Raw genomic sequence first — 25,105 nt, 5'->3', positions numbered from 1 at the left:
TGTTAGTTGTGTGTATAGCCTACAGGCAATAATATAAAAAATAAATTGTATATTTGTATATTATAATATAATAATATAAAATATATTATTATATGTAATATTCTAATGTATTTGAGGAGTACTGTAGCTTGTAGTTGTGTGTATACAGGCAATAATATTACACAATGTATTTTATATTAATATATAATTTATCCTAATATAATATTCTGGTATGTGTTTAGATTTTTATTAACATTTTTATATAAATTTATCTGATAAAATATATAACTAATTTTTGTTTTTAACTAGGCTACGTAATTGTTTTGACTATTATCTTGACTGCATTAATGAACTGAGACTCATGTGTAAAATGAATATAAATAAAGTTAATATATCAAAACTTATTATGGTCTTAATATATTTGATTTGATTAAAATACTGAAAACATTTGCACAATTATCTAAGACTCATTGTATGTGTGTATGTATCTATACACATTATATAATTAAATTATTATATGAATTATTAATGTATTATCACACACACACACTCAGAATGATCAGCAGACATAGATTTGATTTATCAATGAAAACTCAAGTCACACATAGTCCTCATGTGTTTTTGTTGAGTAATTACTGCCATCTTCTGGTGTTTGAGTGATATGTTTTTACTGATTTTTACCTCAGCCAGTCAATTTCAATAAGCAAAAATATGATTTTTCAGCTGCTGGGCTTATTACCTGTGTGTTACTCAGGAAATTATTACAAGACATTGCAAAAGATTTCTCTAAAAGGTGTGGTGTGGGTCAACATTGTGCTTTCAGCAACACACCAAAGTCAACTGCTAATGCACACCTATAAAGGATCCTAGAGATATACATTTTGAGCTCTGAAATCTTGGTTGTCTTTATAAAATGGCCTCCAAAATTGCAAAGCATACGCTAATATATGTCTCTAATCTCCTGTGTGCAAACTCACAACACCAAGTAACAGGAAACCACATATATTATCATCAAAAGAAAGATGATATAATCTAGTCATCTTCCTTCTTGACGTTGATGGTCTTCAACCCTTCTACTTCCTCTTATTTGGTCTGTCATTTTCACACAATTTTACAGCAGAAAAGCATGTTGGAACATGAATTAGGTGTGTCTTCCAGCACAAACAGAACATTGCTTAATAGTTTTATGTATGGACTTCATGAGTAAATGTCAGTGCATATTTAGTCAGTTTTATATAATTATCATTGTTAAAACATTATTTTTCACCTCTATTTGTTGTGGTTTAGGAAACTAGGCTACTCCTGAAGGACATGGTTAGGGAAACATTAACTCTATTCTCAAACTGAATGTTGACAGATGACGTCACGTCGTTGTGATTGTGACACGCGCATTAAAAGTTGCAGCAACCTTCTTCCTCTGAACATCTCAGGGGGAGCTGAGGTTACCTGTACACTCGCGGATTCATAAGGATTGAACGTGGGTTGACACATTTCTGATTTGAGGCAAACCCGGCTGTTTGTTGGCAGCTTACCTTGGGGAAAAGTTATCGGCTGCTGGAAAGCGTTTGTTTTTATTGACCAGGATGAAACAATCAAAAAGTGCACTGGAATTGATTGACTTGAACTTTCTGTCTGCTGAGGAAGAGGCTGCCATCCGTCAAGTGCTTCTGAGAGATGAAGATTTAAAACGACTGGAGAGTGGACGAGTCAGGTAAGAAATGCTTGTTTGACCTTCACTGCAGTCTGCAGGACAGTTCACGTGGAGCTGTATTGTACAAGTACGCATGCTTACCACAGAAACCCAAGCACTGATATTTATACTTTATATATTTATACTGATATTTTCCTGTTTTTCCCCATGAAAGTTTTTAGGAAGTTACTAGTTATTTATTTATTTAAAATACATTTTAATTGAATTTATTTAATTTTAAGTATTTTAATTAAATGTAATAATTTAAAACAATTTATATATGTATGTATTTATTTGAGTGTTGGCATTTGTATATATCTAAACATGTTGGTATTTGAGAAAAATATTACAGTGAAAATAGCTACATTTAATACAGTGAAAATGGTTAAATTTGATCTAAAACTGCCAGGAGTGGTGTCAGTTGGCTTGGTTGCACATTAAAATTGTAAATATGTTGCTGCCATACTTCAGCTCGTTGTTATGATAAACCAAGTGTGAGCATCTGTTGACCCATATTTAGTGAAAATAACATGTGTTCTGCATTTGCTACAGTCAGTCTCTGCTTACATAAAAGGAGAGTTCATCCAAAAATGTAAATTCTGTCATCATTTACTCCACCTCAGGTTGTTTCAAACCTATACGAGTTTCTTTCTTCTGTTCAACTTTTATGACAGAATTTTAATTTTGGGTGAATCCTGCTTTTATAACATTAGGAAACTGAGGCAGTCAGTCCCTGACCTTACGCAGCTGAGGACTTTGACAGGTGAGTGGTTTGAAGAGCTCAAGGTCAAGCGATACGGAGAGCAGACGGATGTCACAGCAGTGGTGAGGTCCTCCATGAGATGGAAGAAAACAGCAGGTATGCAGGAGTTCATGCCTTCCTTATTGAGCTCATGCTGTTATCTTTGAGTACATACACCACACCTGTCTGGTCATTTCAAACTTTTTGTATTCTTACTGGAGTTATATCCTCCTGACTACCAGGGAAAAAAAGTTTTGTGAATTTATTTTGACATGTCATTACATTGTTTAGAGCATAAGAACAAATTTAAAAAATAAAATGTTTGAAAAATTATATTTTATTCATATGTTATGACATGTCTTCTGTAGAGGACATTGGGACTTTAAAAAGTCCAGTTAAAACAAAACAAAAAGAGACATGAATAGGTAAAAAAAGGGGGATTTTTGTTGTAATCACAAATCAATTTTCACTTTTGATACCAAACTTTATATAACGATGATTCTCAACTGTTATAAAATATATCTTTTATGCAAAATGTGTGTAAAATTGCCATAAACGAGTTTTTCCATTATATACAATGTAGCTATAAACTCTATCTAATTTGCATTTTAATGTGTTTTTGGGGCAACATAGAAGTGCAATAATGGGAGTAATAATTAGCAATATTTAATAGGAATTTTGATATATAAATTTTTCTCTATTCATTTGTTGTGTCTCCCAAAATGTGTAATAAACATGTTTTAAATCCTGGTGTCCTCTACAGTGGACATGTATGAAATCAATGTCTTGTTTCATAACAGAAGGTCATATTTTGATTTGAAAGCCCATAACATTTTTCTGAGATGTTGATTTATGACAACAATTTGAAAATTAGTCAGATTTAAATGATATTTACAAAATATTATCATAAGGGTGTTACATTTGATCACTTAATTAATATCAGCCATTTTTAAAGACCAAGGAGAGGGAGTGGTTATGGTGAAACATCCAATCATTTGGTATCTCTGAAAAGCCCTGAATGTGCTCTGTACAGGACATCCAGACTTAAAATTGTGACATGGAAGGTCTCAGAGAAATCACTAAAACATAATCACTAAAACTCCATAGCTGGTAGTCAGGAGGATATATACATATTGCCCTTAGCTACTGTAACTCTGAAACGTGGATTTCTGTTAAGTGAATATGAACTACTTTGCATCTAGGTTTGAATCAAGCAGTTTTGAATTTGTCAGAACTGGTAATATTTGCCATTTCTTTTTTAACTCAGCTCATAAACCCAACCCGTTCTTGAATGATACACTAGACGAGAACAAAGAGCATGGAAAGGAGGACCACAACACGCTTTCAAAGTAATGGCCTTTATTTTACAGCACTGACATGCCAACCAAATGAATTTTAGATTGATTTTCAATATGTATATTTTTAGTATATAGATTAATCCAGGACAGACAATGAATGTCTGTAATGATATATTTTTTTCTGTCCACTGTAGGCCATCAGCTGACCCTAGATTAATTCATCCAGCCCTTAGTATAGAGGTTTGTCTCATTTATATATATATATATATATTTTTTTATGAATATTTAGAATGTAAGACCAGAATTTTATTTTTATTTGATTTCATTTTTTATTATTTAATTTCATTTTATTTTATCTTTATTTATTTACAGACTTATCATCAATATACTGATGAGGACTTTATGGATAGTGGTGAGTTTTGAATAAACGTCATGAATAAACATGAATTTAATTTTGTAATAAAAATTAGTCATTGTGCAATCATGTGTTTTGTAGAGAATTACACTACTGTTCAAATCTGGGGTTGGTAAGATTTTTTAATATTTGAAGCCTGCATTTATTTTACAAAAAAAAACAAACAGTAAAAATAGCAATATTGTGAAATATTATTACAATTTAAAATAACTGTTTTATATATATATATGTATACAGTCATGGCCAAAAATATCAGCACCCTTGGTAAATATGATCAAAGAAGGCTGTGAAAATGAATCTGCTTTGTTAATCCTTTTGATCTTTTATTTAAAATATTCACAAAAATCTAACCTTTCATTGGATAATAAGAATTTAAAATGGGGGGAAATATCATTATTAAATAAATGTTTTTCTCTAATACACATTGGCCAGAATTAACGGCACCCTTTTATTCAATAATTTTTGAAACCTCCATTTGCCAGTTTAACAACTCTAAATTTTCTCTTATAATGCCGGATGAGGTTAGAGAACACCTAATCTCGTGTAGCCAGACCTTCAGACTGATGGCTGACGGTCTGGAATATATGTCCGCTTTCATTAGCCAAGGCCCGCCCATGAGGCCGTTTGATCGACATGTCAAACAACCAATCATAGTTCGTTTCATTTAGCGTCACGTTTCGGGGCGTGGAAATGTCGCCACAATAACAAACCGGTGTGTGAAACTCGGATGTATTTTAAAGATTATATGCCGTGAAATTTAAGTATTTCACATACTTTTGAAAATCCAGCGTTTAGTTGACCCTGATAAGCGTTCGTCATCACAGTTGTAAACACGACGGCTTTCTTCTTTCGTGAGGGGGTTTGGCTACATGACATCTTTGTTTCCCGGCAGACTGAAAGTAAACGCGACGCTCTCCCGTCTCCCGGAAATCCGGTTTAATTCAACCAGTCAGATTACGACTTCGACATTCCTGAAGTGTTTCCAGAAAAGTGTGCCATATGCATTCCTTCATTCAGAATCACTCCAGACCCGTTAGATTCCCAGCTCCATGACGGTGCTTCTTCTCTTCAGTTCACCTCACTCATTTTCTACAGGGTTCAGGTCAGAGGACTGGAATGGCCATAGCAGAAGCTTGGTTTTGTGCTCAGTGACCCATTTTTGTGTTGTTTTTGAGATTGGTGTTTGGATTATTGCACAGTTGGAAGATCCAAACATGGCCCATTATAAGATTTCTAACAGAGTCAGTCACTTACTGATTTTTTATCTGTTGGTATTTGATAGAATCCATGATGCCATGTGTCTGAACAAGATGTCCAGGACCTCCAGCAGAAATATAGGCCCACAACATCAAAAATACAGTAGTATACTGTATTTCATTGTACACATGGGGTACTTTTTATCCCTATGTTCACACACGTCTTCTTTTCTTAAAGCCACTTCACTAATTTGTGAAGCTCAATTTATTTTTCCTATTTATATTTCCGTGAAACAGGAAGCCATGACTGGATAATTTAATGTTCATAATCCCCCTGGAGTGCTCAAAATTGTGATTATGAATGGGAATATACTTCAGAGATATTTTACTCGTAAGAATTTCTAGGGGTGCCAATAATTGTTTCCAACGTGTATTTGAGAAAAACTTTTATTTCATAATGATATTTCATAATGACTGTATATATATATATATATATATAGTGGCGGGAGGAGCCAACGACAGACACAGTGGGCGTGGCGTCAAGCCTCAGAGAGGTTTTTATTAAACAATATTTAAGATAAAGTGTCCAAAGGGGGAAAAGTGTCCAAAATAAACAGGGATCTGGTGTCCTCGTTGTGCTGCGGGGCTCGTGAAGGAGGGCAGTGTTCAGGAGGGAAGGGTCCAGGTAAGGGGCGGAGTCCGGCGGCCGCACGCGCTCCCGTCTGGAGGTCCCGGGGCTCGGGTGACGGCGGCTTCTGTGGCGGCTTCGTCCAACTCCTTCATCCCCGGGTGCTCGACGGGATTCCACGGCCCGGCGTCCTTGCCCGACGGCCGTATCGCGGGTGCAGTGTCGGCCGGACTGCGGGTCCGGCCGCTCGCGTCTCTGGCGGCGGCAGGTAGTTCCCTCTACGCTCCCTTTCCTGGACCCACGAGGACACCAGCGTGCATGCACGGGGAAGAGACCGGTCTCCCGAGGAGAGGCGCGCTCGGCGTTTAAACGGCGGCGGTGATGAGGCTCCATTCACGTCAGGTGCGCCTCATCACACGCCGCCAGCCCTGCGTGTTCAGCGCCCCTCCTCTCTCACACACCCACTCCCGTCGGGAGCCTGGTGAAGGGCGGCGAATACGGGACGGGGTGGTGATGATGGACAGGGGGGAGGCAGCCGACTCGTCACAATATATATATTTGTCCTGTGATGCAAAGCTGAATTTTCAGCATCATTACTCCAGGCTTCAGTGTCACATGATCCATTGAAATATGCTCATTTGGTATTCAAGAAACATTTCATATTAATATTTAATATTTTTGTGGAAACTGGTCTTTTTTATTGATGTTTTATCAAATAAATGCATCTTCCTTATAAAAAAAACCCACCTGCTCACCCCAAACATTTGAACGGTAGTTTATATTTGAAAAAACATTTCAGAGAAAATTTGTTTGTGTTTACAGAGACTTCATCTGTTCCACGAATAGCTGGAAGAAAAGAAAAACTACGAGCAGAACTCAATGGCAATCGTGTCCTCAATGGCACTGACCCACAATGCATTTCATCAGAAGCACAACCCAAAGAGCTCTCTGGTGACCAAACAACAACTGTTTTTCCCTTCTTCAGTGCAGTTCAAGACACTAAACCAGAAAGAGGCACCACAAAACATGCAACAAATCCAGAGCCGAGGCGAAAGCTTTCACTCCCTCCAGCACTACGGAAAGACCAATCATTTGAAGAGAACTGGGTGAAGATCTCCCTCGAACCGAACGCAGTGAAACCTGTGCATGATGAAAGCAATAGTGTTGGACCTAATCAAAAAGAGGTAAAATTGCATGTTGAAAATACAGAGACTTTAAAGAAGCAGGACACATCAAATCCAAATACAGAGCCTCCATCTTTAAATTTCATAGATCAAACATCATTTCAAATTGTATCTCAAGCTGAACCTAAAGATGTTTTCTTAGAAAGATGTTCATCAACTGAGTTTCAGACTCAACCACAGACTTCCTTAGTTTTCACCAGTGATGGGCCAGAATTGACTAGACACTCAGATCACGAAGCTTCAGAGAAGGTTAACGAGTCTACTAATGCTTTCCAAGATAGTACATGCAGAGATCAGCAGTGTTCAGCTGAATGTACGTTTAGAGAGTCTGAGAGCGATAAACTGGGTCCCTCAGACTCTGCTAATGAGCATGATAAGAGAAAGATGATCTCCAGAGAAATTCTTAATGATGAGGCAAGTTCAGACAGGACGGGAGGTGAAGGGAAAAATGTAAGCGCTGGTTTACTTGCTGAGACCGATACAGATCAAGTACTTGAGTGTGTAGCTGGTGAGGAACAAATCAGTAAGCGTTCTTCTGCTGAAAAAACCTTCCAAAGTCAGTCATTAAAATGGGGGATTGAAATGGATTCTCATGAATTTCCCTCTGACACTCTGCAGGGCAAAGATGCTTCTAGTGATTCTGGCAATGACCGACCAGTGGAAATGGAAAAGAAAACGCCTAATAAAAATGAGATGTTGCAGAATAAAACATCTGATATAAGTGTAGTAGAAGATTCCACAATGTCATCACCACCCTCAAAACCAAGTGTCAGTCACAAAACTGTGCAAAGATATCTTGATGCCCATGAAGAGAAAGAAAAAATAAAGATAAAGTCATCAAATGATCAGAACTTACCAAAAGCCACTAACAATAAGAGTCAAGTTTTAGCAGAATTAAGCCAAGACTATCTTTCGATGACAGATGATGGGAAATTAGTGCACTTTGGAAATGCTGGAGTGCAAGTTAACACTAAAACTGTTGTTGAATCAGTTCAACCTGCTAAACCTACAAGCGAAGATGTTGCTGGACTGGGTGAAGGTTCTTCAAAGATGAAAGATGATGAGGGCAATGCTGAAACTGAGCAGAGGACAGACTCAGAGATTCTAAGTGTTCTGGCAAGAGCTCAAAAGGCAAGACCACCCGTCCTGCAGAAGATCACCATTCAGGAGCCAAAGCAGGAGACTAGAGCTGATACGGTTCCTACAATAGTCATTATGCCATCTGAATCTCCAGATCCAACAGAAACGAAAGGTAAACGATTACGAGATCTAGGGGCTGATTCACCCTGTTAGCTTGAAGTGTGAAATAGCGTATCTGATTTCTGAAGTGCTCTCAAGGCCTGATATTTGAGAGAGACACTCCCTGTATTGTGTGCCTGTTCACTTAAGCTCAGGTTTAACCTGTTAGATTTCTTCCGGTAGATATACATGGATTTATATCTTATTTGAGGTTTATTCTTTGATTTCTTTAGGACAAAAACACGGGGTGTCAGATCTAGAGGCTTTACTTAAGGGATCCACATCTAAAACTCCTTCCTACACTGCAGATGCTTGGGAGGTGAGCTACTGTTCATCCTGGAAATATAATTTATAGTGTTGCAGCACTTGAAATATCATTTCATCATTCCTTTTATCATCCACTGCGGTGTGCAGTGTTGATCACAGTAAGTTGCTTGACGGTCAAAAGTAATCTTGTGTTTTGCTTTGCTGTTTTTGTTGATATTGTCTTCTGTGTTGCAGGATGAAGGAGTTGATTCAGATGATGATACTTCACTATCCAGCTATGGGTCGGATCTCTCTAGCAGAAAAGGCTATTCGGCTAGCGCATTGTCTCTTACTGATGTGAGCTGGACCTTTTAATTTTTAAAGATGTTTAAAGGCCAGTTTGCCATTGCTTGTCTGAACTTGTCAGTTAGCTGATAAACAGTTTATTATAAATAATTCCGGCCTAAATTTATGGTTGAGCCAAAGTTGACCTGTTTTGGGAGGCACCATAAAGCCATAGCAGCAAAAGTAAACAGATGTATCCGGATATTAAACATCCCAAAAAAATCGAAACATCTAAAAATGTATTTAAATAGACCTTAAGAGGCATAAAATATCTGCATTACATAACGTCATTGAATGTTTTTATGTTTTGCTGTCTAGCACATGCTTAGACACATAAAGGCCGTTCAAGTACAGACTGCGTCATTTCCCAATGCCATATTCCCCTCTCTCTCTCCCACCCTTTCCTGTCATCATTCACTTTCCTATCCAAGTACAAGGCAATAAAAGTGCACAATTAAAAAAGACGGTGTTCCAGAGATTTATCTTGTTCTTTTCCCCCCATAAGCGCACCGGTAGTTTGCTGAGTGTGTACAGCGATGCAGGGGATTTTGGTAATGTTGAAGTGCAGGGCTCTGTGGAGTTTGCAGTGATGTACAGCCCTGTTGGAGAGCTCATTATCATGATTGAACAGTGCCAGGATCTGGCCATAGCTAATCCACGTAAACAACGCACTGACCCGTGAGTTCTCAACCTAAAAATAATCTATCTATATCTATCTACCTATCTATCTATCTGATTGTCTGTGTATCTATCTTAAGTTATGTGAAGACCTACCTCTATCCAGACAAGTCACGTCGCAGCAAAAGGAAAACTTCCATTAAGAAACGGACCGTGAATCCAGTTTACGTTGAATCTCTGAGAGTATGTTTCTTTTTGTGGCACTAAAATACAGTATCATATTTGTATTTAATATAACCTTGCATCTTATCTGTACTGTAAATCTTTAATCAGTACAAAGTGAAGCGTGAAGAGCTGCCGGATAAGACTCTGAATCTGTCCGTGTGGCACAATGACTCCAGAGGCCGAAATGTGTTCCTGGGGCAGGTTGAGATCTGTTTTAAGACCTGGGACTGGGGACATGAGGCCCTCACATGGTACAACCTACAGCCAAAGGTAGACTGCTTAAAATGTTTGAGTGATTAGATGAAAAACACACTTTTAAATGATTTTGTGTTTTGGAACAGAGCCTGTTGGTTCTTTCATATAAAGTGATATCTCAGTTCAACCTAGTTCTCTGATATAACAGTATATTCTTTTGATTATAGACCTCTGAAAATCAAGAAATGAATCAAGAGTCTAATGGATTCCTATCAATTTCGCTGAAATATGTTCCATCAGAGTCTGGTACTATTTCAAATATTGATGTTGTGTCTATGTATTTCATATCATTCTGTATACCTAAGTTGAGAAATGCAGCTCTTGACAAACAAGCTGTATTTGCTCTAAAACATGTCATTTGATTTCAGGTGGGTCGAAGAACAGCACTGGGGAGATTCATGTGTGGCTGCGGGAGGCAAAAGAATTACGTCGCCTGAAGCCTCAGGGAGTCGATTCTTTTGTTAAGTGGTGAGGGTGTGCCTGTCATCTGTTACGGACATGACTTTCAAAACAGCTAAAGCCATTGTTCCATCTCTAACTCTCTCTCTCCCTCTCTCACGCTTCCTCATTGTCATGTTTGAAGTGTCATGTTTTTTTTTTTTTTGTCAACTATTAAAATGACATGAGAAGAAAGGAAATAACCCAGATGACCCATTTCATTCATTTTGTTTGGTTTAGAGGACAAAAATAAATATGGAACTAACTTCACCGTAACTCATTTTACACATGGTCAGACCAAAAGTTTTAATACAGTGTTTTTTTCTTCTTATTTCACCACAAAAAAAAAATTATATTGTCCAATTAAAATTAAAAGTAAAAACTGTCATTGCTGTAATGCCTGCAGTTATTTTAAGTAAAACTTATTTTGAGATTACATTACAAAAAATAATGCATTTTTTACGTGGCTGTCAAATCCATTAATCGCGATTAATCGCATCCAAAATAAAACTTTGAGTTTGCATAATATATGTGTGTGTAAGCTACTGTGTATATATATATGTTTATATAAATACTCACATTTTTAAAAATTTCTTATTTCTTTTGTTTGATTTTGGGTTGAATTATGACCTGGACATATTCTTTACAGGTGAGATTCACTAATTATAAATTTTTTGTTTCTTAGCTACATTTTACCTGATACCAGAAAGAAAAGCCGCCAGAAGACTCGCATTATAAAAAAGTCTCAGGACCCTGTATATAACCATGCCATGGTGTATGATGGGTTCAAAACTGGGGAGGTCAGTGAGGCCTGCTGCGAATTGACTGTTTGGGATCACAACACACTCACCAGCCAGTTTCTGGGAGGTCTGCGCCTCAGTCTTGGAACAGGTAACAAAACCTTTTCTTCATTGCAGCTGTATTTTGCACCTAATCTATATTTAACCTGATTTTTGTGTTAGTCCTGATCTAAAAGCTGATGGCAGGTTTCTTGAAGCCATCCATTGAAGGGATATTACTCACCCTCATGTCATTCCAAACCTGTTAGACCTTTGTTCATCTTCAGAACACAAATTAAGATATTTTTGATGCGTTTCTACGTTTCTGGACCTTGATCGTGTTAGGATCCTTGCTGTCTATGGGAGGGTCAGAGAGCTCTTGGAATTCATCACAAATATCTTAATTTGTGTTCTGAAAATGAATGAAGGTCTTACAGGTTTGGAAGGACATGAGGGTGAGAAATTAATGACAGAATTTTAATTTTTAGGTTAACTATCCCTTTATCAGTGTCTCTCTTCACTTGCAGGACAGAGCTATGGCAAGAAAGTTGATTGGATGGATTCAATGGATGAGGAAATTCAAATATGGAAAAGAATGTTGGCCAATCCAAACAGCTGGGTTGAAGGAGAGCTTCCCCTGAGGTCCTCCATGACCCCGAGGAAATGAATCTCCTGAAGTTGTGGTCTTGAATGTTTAGCTGTGAATGAAAAACAATTGTTGGTTCCCAAAACAAACCGAGCATTTCCAGTTACCAAATCATTTTCTTCATTTCAGCCCTTCTCTCAGCAAAAAAGTATTTTTCTGCAACTTATAAAGCATTGGTCTCAAACTCAATTCCTGGAAGGCCAGAGCTCTGCACAGTTTAGCTCCAACCCTAATCAAACACACCTGATCCAGCTAATCAAGCTCTTCAGGATCACTAGGAACTTCCAAGCAGGTGTGATTTGGAGCTGGTTGGAGCTAAACTATGCAGAGCTGTGGCCCTCCAGGAATTGAGTTTGAGATTCAGTTTCAGAGTTTCAGTTTGTTATAAAGAGTATATGAAATATGTTGAGAACTTAGTTTGAACATCAAATATGACAAGAGTATATATAATCAATCATGCTTGATCATATTAAATAATGTATCCATACATACATTGATATGTGTTAAGATATGTGATTGTAGTGATTCATTCCAAAATAAAAAAGTGAAAGAAAGCATTGCTGTTTTAATTTTCAGCATTTTTATAAAAGATAAGCACACACACAAACACACATATATATAAATATATATATATACATGTAAAAACAAAGTGTTTTCATGTATTTACTTTAGTTTTTGTTTATTTATTTTACAAAAAGTAACTGAAGAACTGATCTGACCTGAATATTTCATTCGTTCCAAGAGAACTCTTCGAATATTCTGTCGTCATGGTAACAAATGAACTGTAACATGCCTCAGTGTTTTGAAGGCCTGGTTACATTTGTGGCAAGTTGCTACTTCTACTGCAGATGGCGGTATTTCACACTTTCACTGCTCTCCCTTTTCCCAAGACATTTCCTCCCAAAATATAACGGAAACTGAAAAGTTCTGGAAGTCCATAAATTTGAGTTAGGTGACGTTTAACTTTCCCCCTTCTGACTCAGTCCCTCCAACGACGAGGATGAGAGAACGTTCGCCGAAGGGAGAATCATTTTATGGCGAAACTGCTTAGTTTTTAATTTATCACTGAAAGTGCTACAAAAGTCAAGAAGTTTGACGTTTTTAACGATTTTCCAGGTAAGAAATACATAACAACATAGTCAACATGTAATGGAGATATGTTTAAACGTAAAAGTTAGTATGGTACAAATGGTTTAGGCCTATATGTGTGTATTTATACGTTTTGGTAGGCGATTTATTTTTGTTTAAATAGCGGTCCTTTGTTTATACTCTGGGTTCTTATTTTTCGAAGTGTATAGTTTAAAATATATTAGTAGGTTAAATCTGTGATAAAAATGTTTTCCAGAAATAGTGTATTTTTGTGATTTTAAAAAAATACTATGTAAATATGTTTTAAAATAATTGATACTTTAGTATTTGTGTTTTAGACTTTGTACTTGTTCTGATTTTTATATAGTTAAAAAATTCGATATTTTTTAGGTTAAATATCTGTTGAAAAGTCAGAAAACCACAGAGCATTCATTTAGAGCAGGGATTGACCCAGGAGCATTTCTGAAGATGAGCCAAGGACATATGTTAATGTATTTGCCAGTCATATGGGGAGTGAGGAGACCACTCGGATGTGTTTAACACTGGGCTTCATCTGTGTTTATAATACTCATTGATTTACTGTCTTTGTCAGCTTTAAGGTTGGTCATCTCCTGTCTAATCCAGAACATCTTTCATCATGGGTGACTGGAGCGCGCTGGGGAAACTTCTTGACAAGGTCCAGGCATATTCCACGGCAGGAGGCAAAGTCTGGCTCTCCATCCTCTTCATCTTCAGGATCCTGGTCATGGGGACGGCGGTGGAGTCTGCCTGGGGAGACGAGCAGTCGGCATTCAAGTGCAACACGCTACAGCCCGGCTGCGAGAACGTGTGCTACGACAAGTCGTTCCCCATCTCCCATGTGCGCTTCTGGGTGCTGCAGATCATATTTGTGTCCATGCCGACCCTCCTGTACCTCAGCCACGTCATGTTCCTCATGCACAAGGAGGAGAAATTGAATAAAAAGGAGGAGATATTACGAGACATCCAGAGCAAAGGAGGAGATATGGATGTGCTCTTGAGGAAAATTGAAATGAAGAAGTTCAAGTACGGCCTGGAAGATCACGGGAAGGTCAAAATGAGAGGAGGGATATTTTACACATATATAGTGAGCATCGTCTTGAAGTCCATATTTGAAATAGTCTTCCTGTTGATTCAGTGGCACCTTTATGGATTCAAGCTGTCGGCCGTTTATACGTGTGAAAAGTTCCCTTGTCCACATAAAGTGGACTGCTTTTTGTCTCGTCCCACAGAGAAGACAGTTTTTATCATCTTTATGTTGGTCGTGTCGCTTGTCTCTCTGGCCCTCAACGTCTTTGAATTTTTTTACGTGATTTTCAAGAGGATGAAGGATCGATTCAAAGAGTCAGCGAAAAACTTTGATAGGGCCTGTAATATCAAGCCTTGCCCAAGGAACTTGTCCAGTTATGGGTATTACAATGACTGCTCGGCACCTGTCCCTAATCTGGGCTACAACCTAAATACTGGAGACAAGTCCAACTCCTCTGACAATTATGACAAGCAGGCTAATGAGCAGAACTGGACTAATTACAGTACAGAACAGAACCAGCTGGGTCACACCCAGCGCTTTCCATATTCTGAGAAAGTGGCTCTGGGGAAGGATCTTCTGCTGCTCAAGGAACCTCGACCTAGTAGTCGAGCGAGCAGTCGGGCCCGGCCGGATGATCTTGACATCTAGCAGAAGCCTCAAACACAGACCCCATGGACAATTTCTACCTTTCACAAATGGTGAATATAAAAAAAAAAAAACTGTGAACAGGACACTGGTCACTGACATCCAAGGTGACTGACATCCAAAGAATATTGTTTCAGCATTTATATTTATTTTTGTAACTCAAACTGTTTTTAAGTGTACTGTATTTATGAGCTGTGATTGCGAAAATGTAAAAAATTTCAAAGGTTTGCTCTAAAATAAATGTTTAATACAGTATATGGGTAGTTTATGCATATGTGTCCATAAACATTTTTTTTTACATCAACATCAAGTTTTTAAGTTGAAATGTATAATGGAAATTGAAGTCCGGCAACAGGTCAGAATTTCCTTTGATTTTTTCACCATTTTGCCTTCTCTTCAGTACACAAATTCATTTTAAAATCCACAAATATTCCATATAGTCTCTTTAATTTATATGAGATCATAAAACTGCATAGATAATCATTTTAAGTAGTATTAATACTACAAGTAATATCTTTCTCTCTTATTGTTATTGTTGTTAATTAAAACTAAAACCAGGTTTAAAATACTTAAAATATATTCTTTTAACTGAAATTATATATACGTATTTTATTACTTGATATGTCAAAATAACTAAAACTGAAATCGAAAATAACTCAAAAATTATAAAATTATAAAAATGGCCCAAACAAATTGCAAAAACTTATGAAATATAAAAAAAATAATAAAAACTATAATTAGTATCTCAATAATTCAAAAAAATGTGTGTGATGTTTTGCAGCACACATAAATCTATCTATTTACCCTACTGGAATAAATTAAGATCATTCATTCTACTCCAGCAGGAACTTAACATGAACATTCTTTTTTCCATTCTTCTTTTTCCGACAGCGTTTTTCCATTGCGGGAAGTTAGCCAGAGCGTATAAATGGAGCACTGTTTTCTGGAATCTTTACAGTAACTGTACATAGTCTTCTGCTCTGGACCAGTAAAGACCAGTGTTAAACCAGCTGACTGCTTATCAGAGCTAAGTGTAAAGTGTTGACATAAATGTTGGTTAACATATTCACATAATTCACAAGTGGCAAATTGACTCCCTCTGATTGACAAATGAAAGCCCTAAAACGAGCCTGAAATTAAAGCGAGTTAATTAGATTCGACTTTTTCCTCTGTTCTCAGAGTTTCCTATTTATTTGAAGGACTAAATGAAAACATATGCTTTCATTATAGTCTACCAGCCACATGTGGCTGAGCAAAAAGGCAAAAAACCCTGTGAACTGTGTATATGCACTTTACTCTGAAATATGTTGTAGTAAAATTTGGGTTATGTGCATCAAGGACATGGTGCAGTTACGTAGAATCAAAGGAATTAAAGTAAGTATTTACTCTCATATGTAAGCATTATACATTATCAAAGGCTGATTTCAAGCATTAAAATATCTTACAAGGTAAAAATGTTGGCATTTCTGTCTATCTAAACTAAAAACCTCCCATGCTTTCAAACATTGTAAGGCCTATATGATCCTCAAATGTCTTGAGAAACCTATTTTTGTTTTAAATTCCATTTTAGGTTCAAAATAGAAACTTATAAAGTACACATATAAAAGGTAAACACAGCCAAGCTCATCTTTTACTCTTGCTTGGCCGACTGTAAGATGCGAGGCGGCCGGACATACCTTTCAGCCTGCCAGTTTAATTGAAAACAGCAGGGTCTAGTTCTGTTAGTTCAGAACGTTCTGCCATACCGATTACATTATAGTGTACCATAATATAAATTTGTGGTGTCTAATTGTGTGTGACTTATGGAATAGCACATGTTTAATATCCTACTTGCATACATAGCAGGACCACAAACTGTGTCTAAAAATAAACGTTTTGTTCTCAGAGCCATGGGGTGCATTTTTGAAGTAGTGCTTAAAGGCTTTGTCGAAACAGCTTAGGTGAACTTTACATGGCATTAACATCCATCATTTTAACTACATTAAATATTCACACTACACCCAAAAGCTCCATGGCTACATTCAAACCTCCTTTTTGGTGATGTATTTGGACAAACAAGGGAGTGGTTATAGGCCTTATGGTTTGTGGTGAGGTTTATCCAGCAGTACAGACTCAAGTCAGCTCGACATTAAGTGGAATCATGTGATTTCCTCCAGCATTTTTAGTTTTGGGATACTTTTGAGGGTGAGTTTATTTTCTGTACTGCAGGAATGAACTGAGAAGAGCCTCCAGTTGTTGAGAAACAAAGGCAAAGGGCCTGGCTAAAGCTTTCATAAGCTTGAGTAATATCAATCAAATGAAGAAAACACAATGAGATTAAAGTTGACAAAGTTTTTCCCTTTTTACATTACAAAACTTTGATATAACTGCTTTTGGGCTCTTGGCAAGTTTTTAACAAAATGAGAGACGCAAATTGTGTAGATGACTTAAATATCTCAAGCAAGAAACAAACTTAAATTAGAATATATTGTAAAATCCATAAGAACTACCTTTAGCTTTTGTGTTTTTGTCCTTTGCTGTCTTTGTCCATATGCTTTAGTGAAGATTCTTCCTGCTTTGTGTGTGTGTTCCACTGAAACAAAAGAGAAGATACGAATTAGAAACTACATAAAGAATATTTGAAGTAATATTTCTTTGAGCTAGTCCTATTACCATGGTCTGATTCATTATTGAGGAGCATTAGATAGCGGTGACTCACATCCTGCCAATGCTGGAAAAATTCATTCTGTGACTTATTAATACTTTAGAAATGAACACTTAATCAACACAACTGACGCCGAGTGGAGTAATTGCTGCTGAAAATTCAGCTTTGTCATCAAAGGAATACATGTAAGAATATATGGAATATATTCATGGAAAGTGCAGAAAGTGATACCTGCCTGTCAATAGAGGTTTAGACATGATCTATCTCTATAGACGTAACAAAGATATTCAGATTGAACATATCTATAGTCAGAGCACGATATATGTCCAGGTCTTTTTTTCCGATGAAGGAGACAGCTGAGGATATAAATAAGGGCACATTTAAAGTACAATTTATAGTAATGTCGGCGGAAATGTACTAAATAACATTTCTGCGGTAAGCTGCAATCGCATGGAGCACGCCTGCCATCTAGCGGGCGACCTTAAGAAGTGCGAGTCATTTAGCACAAAGGACTGCACAAAGGTCTGCACATTATCATATTATGTCTATGTACATTATGGCCGGGTTTCACAGACAAGGTTTAGACTAAGCCTGGATTAGGCCATAGTTCAATTAGGACATTTAAGTAATTTTTATAAACGCAAAAAAAAAAAAAAAAAAAACATTACTGGTGTGCATCTTGAGACAAAACAAGGCACTGATATATTTTAAGATCAATCGGTGCAAGTTTCTTTCAGTTGAAACAGCTCAGATTTACATTTTAGTCTAGGATTAGCCTTAAACCTTGTCTGCGAAACCGGGGTTATATGGTAGAATAATGGCTGCTACCAGCGACACAAGTGCAGTGTATAAAATAGACGGATTGGTTTTAATAATGTATTGCCTTTTCCCTGGGTTTTAATGTCAAGTGGTAGTTCTCATATTTTTCTTCAAGTGTAAGTGATCGTCCACGGCTGCGTTTCCCAAAGCATCTTAAGTTAAAGTGCATCGTCCATTGAAACTATGCTTTTGGGAAACTCAGCCCAGATCTCTTGTGCAGTAGCCGCTGTGATATGATACTTGTTGCTATTCTCAGCATCAGTCATTTATAATTACTGAAGGATGTTATATGCTATAAAACGATTTTGTATAGAGACTGCTGCGGCGCTTGTAACAGGCAGTTCTACGAATCATTATTTTAAAAAGCAAATACAATATTTAAATGGCACAAACAGTATAATAAACGACCCAGCAAGACTATCACACCCTGACATTTTTACTGCTGCTTTCGGAGCCTTCCTGCGCCCCCTGGAGGAAGACACGCCCAATGCTTCAAATACTTCATATGCATAATATGCGATCACTTATTTCTATATAATTTATCTTACATGTGATAGCAGTTTATTACAGTTTTTACAGTGCTGTGCATCATTACAGTCTCATAGCATCATTCATCTACAGTCAGGCAAAACTTACGTGTCTACTCTGTACTAAAGGTCACTTGTGCACTGATGCTTTGAATTAATTTATATTTGATCAGTTATGTTTTTTATGCATTAATGAAACCAATGAAAATGCATCTCTCTAAAATAAAAACGATTGCATCTGCTCGAGAGAGAGAGAGAGAGAGAGAGAGAGATGCCCAGCTTTGAAATAGTGATGGATCCTGTTATTCAAAGATAAGAGTTTTACACAGACCTAAAGTTGCATAAACATTTTATTTATTTATACTGTGAAATGTGGAATCTATATTAATTAGATGAAAATCTATAAATATATACTGTATTTAAAATAAAAAGTCAGAACTTTAATTATTATCATTTTAATCTTTGCTCAAATGCAAAGTTCCAGACCCATTATTGGATTACTACTATACTCAATACTATTGAAATTACAGTGTCATTCCTCGCCATGTATTTGAACAAATCACAGCTTCAGTAGATAAAAATCCATCCAATCAGCACAAGCTTCCCCCAAAGCCCCGCCTCCCTGACAGTATTAATTAGTTTGGGCTTTGCTGTCCTCAGACTCTGAGGAGACTGAGAACTCTGAGACTGTACAAGGACCACTGTGTGTTTGATCCCTGCATTTTAAACTGTCAATATGGTTGATGCATTTTGTGCAACTTGGAAACTGGTTGACAGCCAGAACTTTGATGAATACATGAAAGCACTGGGTAAGTAAAAATAAGGTGTATATTTTAATCAAAATAATTGTCTTTTTGCAGAAAGACAATTCCTCTTAACACTTTGCACGTGCACAGTCTGGTCTTTAATTGCATGACATTTTCTGTACAGTTATAATAATAATAACAATAGTTTTGTTCCGTCTGTAATGTTTTCTGATTTTTTTTTTATTCCGCAGGTGTTGGTTTTGCCACCAGGCAAGTAGGCAATGTTACCAAACCCACAATTGTCGTCAGTCATGAGGATGACAAAGTTGTGATAAAGACGCTGAGCACCTTCAAAAACACTGAGATTTCTTTCAAACTAGGAGAGGAGTTTGACGAAACCACAGCAGATGACAGACATGTAAAGGTTTGTGTGTGTGTGTTTTTTTCTATTTCTTTTATTAATTCACTGATGCATGCAGTATCCACAGCAAATCTAAAATCTAAAATTTTACAAAACAGTTTACTTTACAAAGTACTTTTGGCAGGTTAGGTCTCTTTTTACCTTACATGAATTTGACCATATATGATATAATAATCATAAAGCACTACTAAAAAACTAACTTTCATATTTTTATCTCATCTCAGTCCACTGTAACCTTGGAAGGAGACAATCTTGTCCACGTTCAGAGGTGGGACGGCAAGGAGACTAAGTTTGTTAGAGAAATCAAGGACGGCAATATGATTATGGTAAGTAGCATTATTAATATTAATTTAGAATTTTAAGTCAAAATGTTCTTTTTAATCAGTTTTATGGATATTTAATGTTTCTAAATTTCCTCTCCTTGTCTCTGCTGTTTCCAGACCTTGACATTTGAAGGTGTGCAAGCTGTCCGTACATATGAAAAGGCATAATGTCAAACGAATTAACGCTTCAGTATTACCCTGGCAACTTGACAATATCATAAGGGAATTTTTACATTGTATTCTCAACTGAGTTGTCCCCTTTTTAAGATGTGAGACATTTTTTGTAAGACCTTTTATATAAAATGCACATTGTGAAGTTTTTTGAACATTGCAGAATGTCTTTAATGTTAGTGGATTGTATAATTGAGGCCTGCCTTTGTGTCAAATTGAATGAAATACACACATTTGATCAAAAACTGACTCTGTTTCTTGCTTTCTTATGCAAACACTTTAGTTTCTCAATAGTCTGATAATAAAGAATGTATAGTTGTAATATTTGTCACTTGAACAAAACAGCATATAGTATAGTTTCTTTATGCATACATCATTTCCTGAAACAGAATTGAGAACTAAGAGCTTTACATTTATTTAAATCACAAACATAATTTTAAATAATTTCAAAATAACTTTTCTCTGAAGTGAACAATCCCTGCTTACACGTTCCTAAGAGAAGATCTTATTGCTCTTTTATAGTACATTCTATAATTTCATCCAGTGCGAATGAATAATTCACAGTTTAGGAATCTTTTGGAGATGTTAAAAGATGGGTTTTTTCACAGATGAGAAATTTGCACTGTAGTTAATCAAATGAACCCGGCCACTATAAGACCTTTTTTCCGAAGCACCATTGCTGTAAGTTTAGCCTTCTGTTTGCTCAAAGATCCCATACTTGAGTTTGTGCCATAACCCCACATAAAACTTTAGAAACCAAACAAATAATGTATTAATTAAATATAATTTCTACTGCACAGACCTGGGTTTGCATGTAATTTAGTTTCATTACTCATAATTCAGTCCGATTACGGACTGTTTCCTTATGTACTGGGATGATGACCATAAGGTATTAATGATCAGCCATTTCTGTGCTTTAGATGCTAATTAGATTTTGACTTTGAGAGTCGATGCTGGGCCGCTTTAATCCACTGAGCGGATGGCCAACACACTCGAGTCATATCTGAGAAGACTGAACGCCATTATTAACCATTTCACTGTGCTAGTGTTTCAAGCGCCCACTTCAGACTGAGAACTCAATGACTTGCACAGTTGTGTATCATGAGAAAAAGTCCTGAATGACTGTTTGTTTGACTTCTGGAGCTGTTTGAACACAGGCCACAGACTATTTAAAAGACCCTTTAGTGTGGGCCACAGATATCTGCATTTGGATTGAAAATGCCAGTCTGGGAGAAGAACAGTCCTCAGTTTGTTTAATATAATGCTGGGATGAAGGATTGTGAACCCATTTAAAAATGACCTGTAGTAACCCCTCCATAATTTGAAGCTGCCAGGAGGGGACACGTTGTCACTGGGTCAAAGTTAATCCTATAATCCGTGTTGCATTTACGTAGGAGCATCATTCGATCAATTTGACCAACCATGTTCAGATGCTTTATAGCCTATAGTGTTATGTCACTGGCCCAAATTTGTCACAACCACTTGTACATTAAATTATGATATGTACAGATATGTACACAAAAGTCTGGTATAATTAAAATTGTTAATGTTTTTTAAAGACCTGTCTTATGCTCACCAATGCTGCAATTTAAAAAAAAAAAAAATACAATAAAAACTTTTAAATTGTGAAACATTATTATAATTTAAATGTACCGTTTTCTATTTGAATATTCCGAAAATATAATTTATTCCTGCGATACAAAGCTGAATTTTTAGCAGCCATTACTCCAGATTTCAGTATCACAATAAAAATCATTCTTATATGTTGATTTGGTGCGCAATTATTAATAATGGTTCTTATTATTATCAGTGTTTTGCTGGTTAATATTTATTTGATGAATATGAAAAAGTTCAATTGAAAGTTCAAAAGAACAGCATTTATTTGAAATGCAAATCTTTTGTAACATTGTAACAAGTCTTTACTGAAAACAAAGATGAAGGGTAGTGTAACACACTTTCCACAAAAATATTAAGAGGTAAAAAGTGTTTTCAAGATTGATAAGAATATGAAATGTTTCTTAAGCACCAAATCAGCATATTACAATGATATCTGATCATGTGACACTGAAAACCGAAGTAATAGCTGCTGAAAATTCAGCTTCACCATAACAGAAATAATGTTAAAATGTATTCAAATACAAAACTTTTTTTTAAATAATAATATTTCATAATATTACTGTTTTGACTGTATTTTGATCAAATAAATGCCGTCTTGGTGAGCATAAGATACTTCTTTCAAAAACATTTAAAAAATCGTAATTATTCAAACCTATTACTGTTAGTGTAATTAAAAAGTAAACAGAAATTCACTTAATTGTGGAGTTTACAGTGCAAAACAGCAGTCATTAAATACATCATGAACTGTAACACACTATGCAATAGTCTGGCTTGACTCTTGCAGAGAAACCAGCTGCTATTGCTCAAAATAATATTTAGCAAGATGCAGTGTGCTCCAGATTGCATGGTGACAGTTTACTGTGACCCAGGACTGTCACGATAGCTTCACTCTAGCAGCAGATTGTGAATGGACTGTTTCGGTCACAAACGCGTCGTAATTGGAGTGGAAAGTAATCAGGCATTGTTCTCTACACTCACGGCTGACCTAAAAAAAGCAACTTGCTCTGATTAATGAAACAAATGTTTAACCACACATCACAACACAGTTTTGCCAGGACAAACAGAGACAAGCAGCTTTACTGTGAGATGAGAATCAGTTTGGGTTTTGCTTCAGGACCCAATGTAAAAAGTAATGACCCAAATCAAACCTGTGAACATTATTGGATGCAGCTGGGTTGAATTTTCTGTTACCTTGCATAGTTTGAATAATGGTTTTCGAGGTTCATGTAGCTAAATTCTTCATATTACAATCTAATTTGCACCCAAATGTCATCTAGATTTCATTGGACGTGCTGCGTTTGTGTCAGCATCGAAGGATATGGGAAGCACTTTCTTTTCATTTAAAGCCAATTTATTTTGCTATAATAACTTAATGTTAGTTTGACTCTTTCTGCAGGTTAGTCACCAACCAGTAGGTGTCTTTATGAGTGAGTCATCAAATAATAAAACTTGGTTGTTAGCCTACTTTATTTACAAAATTTATGTGATGGAAATACAAACAAAACATGGTCTAAGAATGTTTTGCTATATATTTTTCTTGTTTTGCTACGTCCAGTTTTTTTTCCCCTGGTTATGCGAACATTAAGGGAACATTCAGTTTTATCATTTTGCAAACATTATGGGAACATTACTTTTTAATGTACTCTGAACGTTCTGAAACCAGTGATGGGGAAAGTTACTTTTAAAAGTAATGCGTTACAATATTGTGTTACTCCCTTAAAAAGTAACTAAGCACATATTACTTTTGCATTACTTTTTAAATATGGCTTGATTGTTTGTTTTTAATATAAGAAGTTCTATTTATAGCAAATGTAAAAGCCCTTTCACACGAAAAAGTGTAATGAATAAACCTCTGAAGGAAGGAAAGAAAAGGCTGAAGGAAAAGTAAATTCACGTCCGTACAGCAGAACGCAGGAGAAGAAGGTTCAACACTCTTCAGCAATAAAAAAAAAACCCCAATGAAGCAAAGTCATTTTTGTTTATTATTATGGTTGAACTGGATCATCAAAGGTCAGCAGCATATAGGTTAATAGGTGAATAAAATGGGATTAGATACATTTGTGTTAACTTATTTAACTATTGCAGGTTTGCATCATATTCTGAGTCTGCATTTCACTGTTTTAATTCATTTTGATGAATACTAAATCAGTTTTTTTTGTGTGAGTGGGATGAATGAATGCACATTCACATTTAGTCTAGAATTACAGTAACATCATGTTCACACACAACACTGTACTTCTGATTTCTACCAACATGGGGACAGGAGACTTGCCAGTTAATGAATGGGAAAACAAAGTAACACTGGCATTACTTTTTTGAAAAAATAACTCTTTTTCTTGTAAATTAAAAAGTAATGCGTTACTTTACTAGTTACTTGAAAAAAGTAATCTGATTACGTAACTCGTGCTACTTGTAATGCGTTACCCCCAACACTGAAATGAAATGAAATGAAATGAAAACTGGGGAAGTCGTGGCCTAATGGTTAGAGAGTTGGACTCGTGATCCAAAGGTTGCGGGTTCGAGTCTCCGGCCGGCAGGAATTGTAGGTGGGGGGAGTGAATGTCCAGCGCTCTCTCCACCCTCAATACCACGACTGAGGTGCCCTTGAGCAAGGCACCGAACCCCCAACTGCTCCCCAGGCGCTGCAGCATAAAATGGCTGCCCACTGCTCCGGGTGTGTGTTCACGGTGTGTGTGTGTTCACTGCTGTGTGTGTGCACGCGTGATGGGTTAAATGCAGAGCACGAATTCCGAGTATGGGTCACCATACTTGGCTGAATGTCACTTCACACTTCACTCACACTGTCTGAAACACATAACATTTTAAAAATGTATGTATAATAAAATATGTATAAATATATTTGTGCTAATGTTTTAAGAACATTATTAAAGACCAGATAACTTTGAACGAATATTCTGCGAACACTAAGCTACTGGAAGAACATTTGTTCATAACTTTAAGAATTTTTTTTTTTATATATATATTGCATTCGCTTTGCATTTTCTCATAAAAGTAAGTGATTCCTCAGGATTTTCATTTTGGTTGATAGTGTGGCAGTGTAGGTGAAAAGACATTAGTTAGTTACTTAATTCAGAAACGGAATTCTAAAACCTATAGTAAAGTAAAGTTTTC

General features: G+C 36.5%; 3 protein-coding genes across 5 annotated transcripts; all 3 read left to right on the top strand.

Annotated features, from left to right (window-relative positions):
* Positions 1-1,076: 1,076 nt before the first annotated feature.
* Positions 1,077-12,456, top strand: LOC306850717 (synaptotagmin-like protein 2). Of its 3 annotated transcripts, XM_079386542.1 has the most exons (16): positions 1,136-1,690; positions 2,383-2,528; positions 3,679-3,760; positions 3,904-3,949; positions 4,082-4,121; positions 6,771-7,132; positions 7,751-8,384; positions 8,605-8,690; positions 8,873-8,974; positions 9,468-9,640; positions 9,721-9,823; positions 9,914-10,075; positions 10,228-10,306; positions 10,429-10,528; positions 11,184-11,389; positions 11,805-12,456. In XM_079386542.1, the coding sequence occupies exons 1-16, from the start codon at positions 1,563-1,565 to the stop codon at positions 11,942-11,944; spliced, it is 2,589 nt and encodes an 862-aa protein (XP_079242668.1). In that variant the 5' UTR covers positions 1,136-1,562; the 3' UTR covers positions 11,945-12,456. The 3 variants fall into 3 exon arrangements, 2 of the variants coding, with proteins under 2 accessions (XP_079242667.1, XP_079242668.1); XM_079386541.1 differs by having other exon boundaries at positions 1,077-1,690; positions 6,771-8,384; XR_013782433.1 differs by lacking the exons at positions 9,468-9,640; positions 9,721-9,823; positions 9,914-10,075; ... (2 more) ...; positions 11,184-11,389; positions 11,805-12,456 and having other exon boundaries at positions 1,077-1,690; positions 6,771-8,384; positions 8,605-8,796; positions 8,873-8,961.
* A 354-nt stretch (positions 12,457-12,810) lies between these two features.
* On the top strand, positions 12,811-14,959 carry LOC306850544 (gap junction alpha-1 protein-like). The gene is made up of 2 exons (XM_079386224.1): positions 12,811-13,039; positions 13,605-14,959. Exon 2 carries the CDS (start codon positions 13,650-13,652, stop codon positions 14,706-14,708), a length of 1,059 nt encoding a protein of 352 aa, XP_079242350.1. The 5' UTR covers positions 12,811-13,039; positions 13,605-13,649; the 3' UTR covers positions 14,709-14,959.
* Positions 14,960-19,353: 4,394 nt separating this feature from the next.
* LOC306850345 (fatty acid-binding protein, brain-like) lies at positions 19,354-20,604 on the top strand. The gene is made up of 4 exons (XM_079385922.1): positions 19,354-19,504; positions 19,693-19,865; positions 20,087-20,188; positions 20,303-20,604. The coding sequence occupies exons 1-4, from the start codon at positions 19,432-19,434 to the stop codon at positions 20,351-20,353; spliced, it is 399 nt and encodes a 132-aa protein (XP_079242048.1). The 5' UTR covers positions 19,354-19,431; the 3' UTR covers positions 20,354-20,604.
* The last annotated feature ends 4,501 nt before the right edge of the window (positions 20,605-25,105 follow it).

This window comes from Barbus barbus (assembly GCF_936440315.1).
Source record: "Barbus barbus genome assembly, chromosome: 30".
NCBI lineage: Eukaryota > Metazoa > Chordata > Actinopteri > Cypriniformes > Cyprinidae > Barbus > Barbus barbus.
This window is presented reverse-complemented; position numbering and strand designations above follow the sequence as displayed.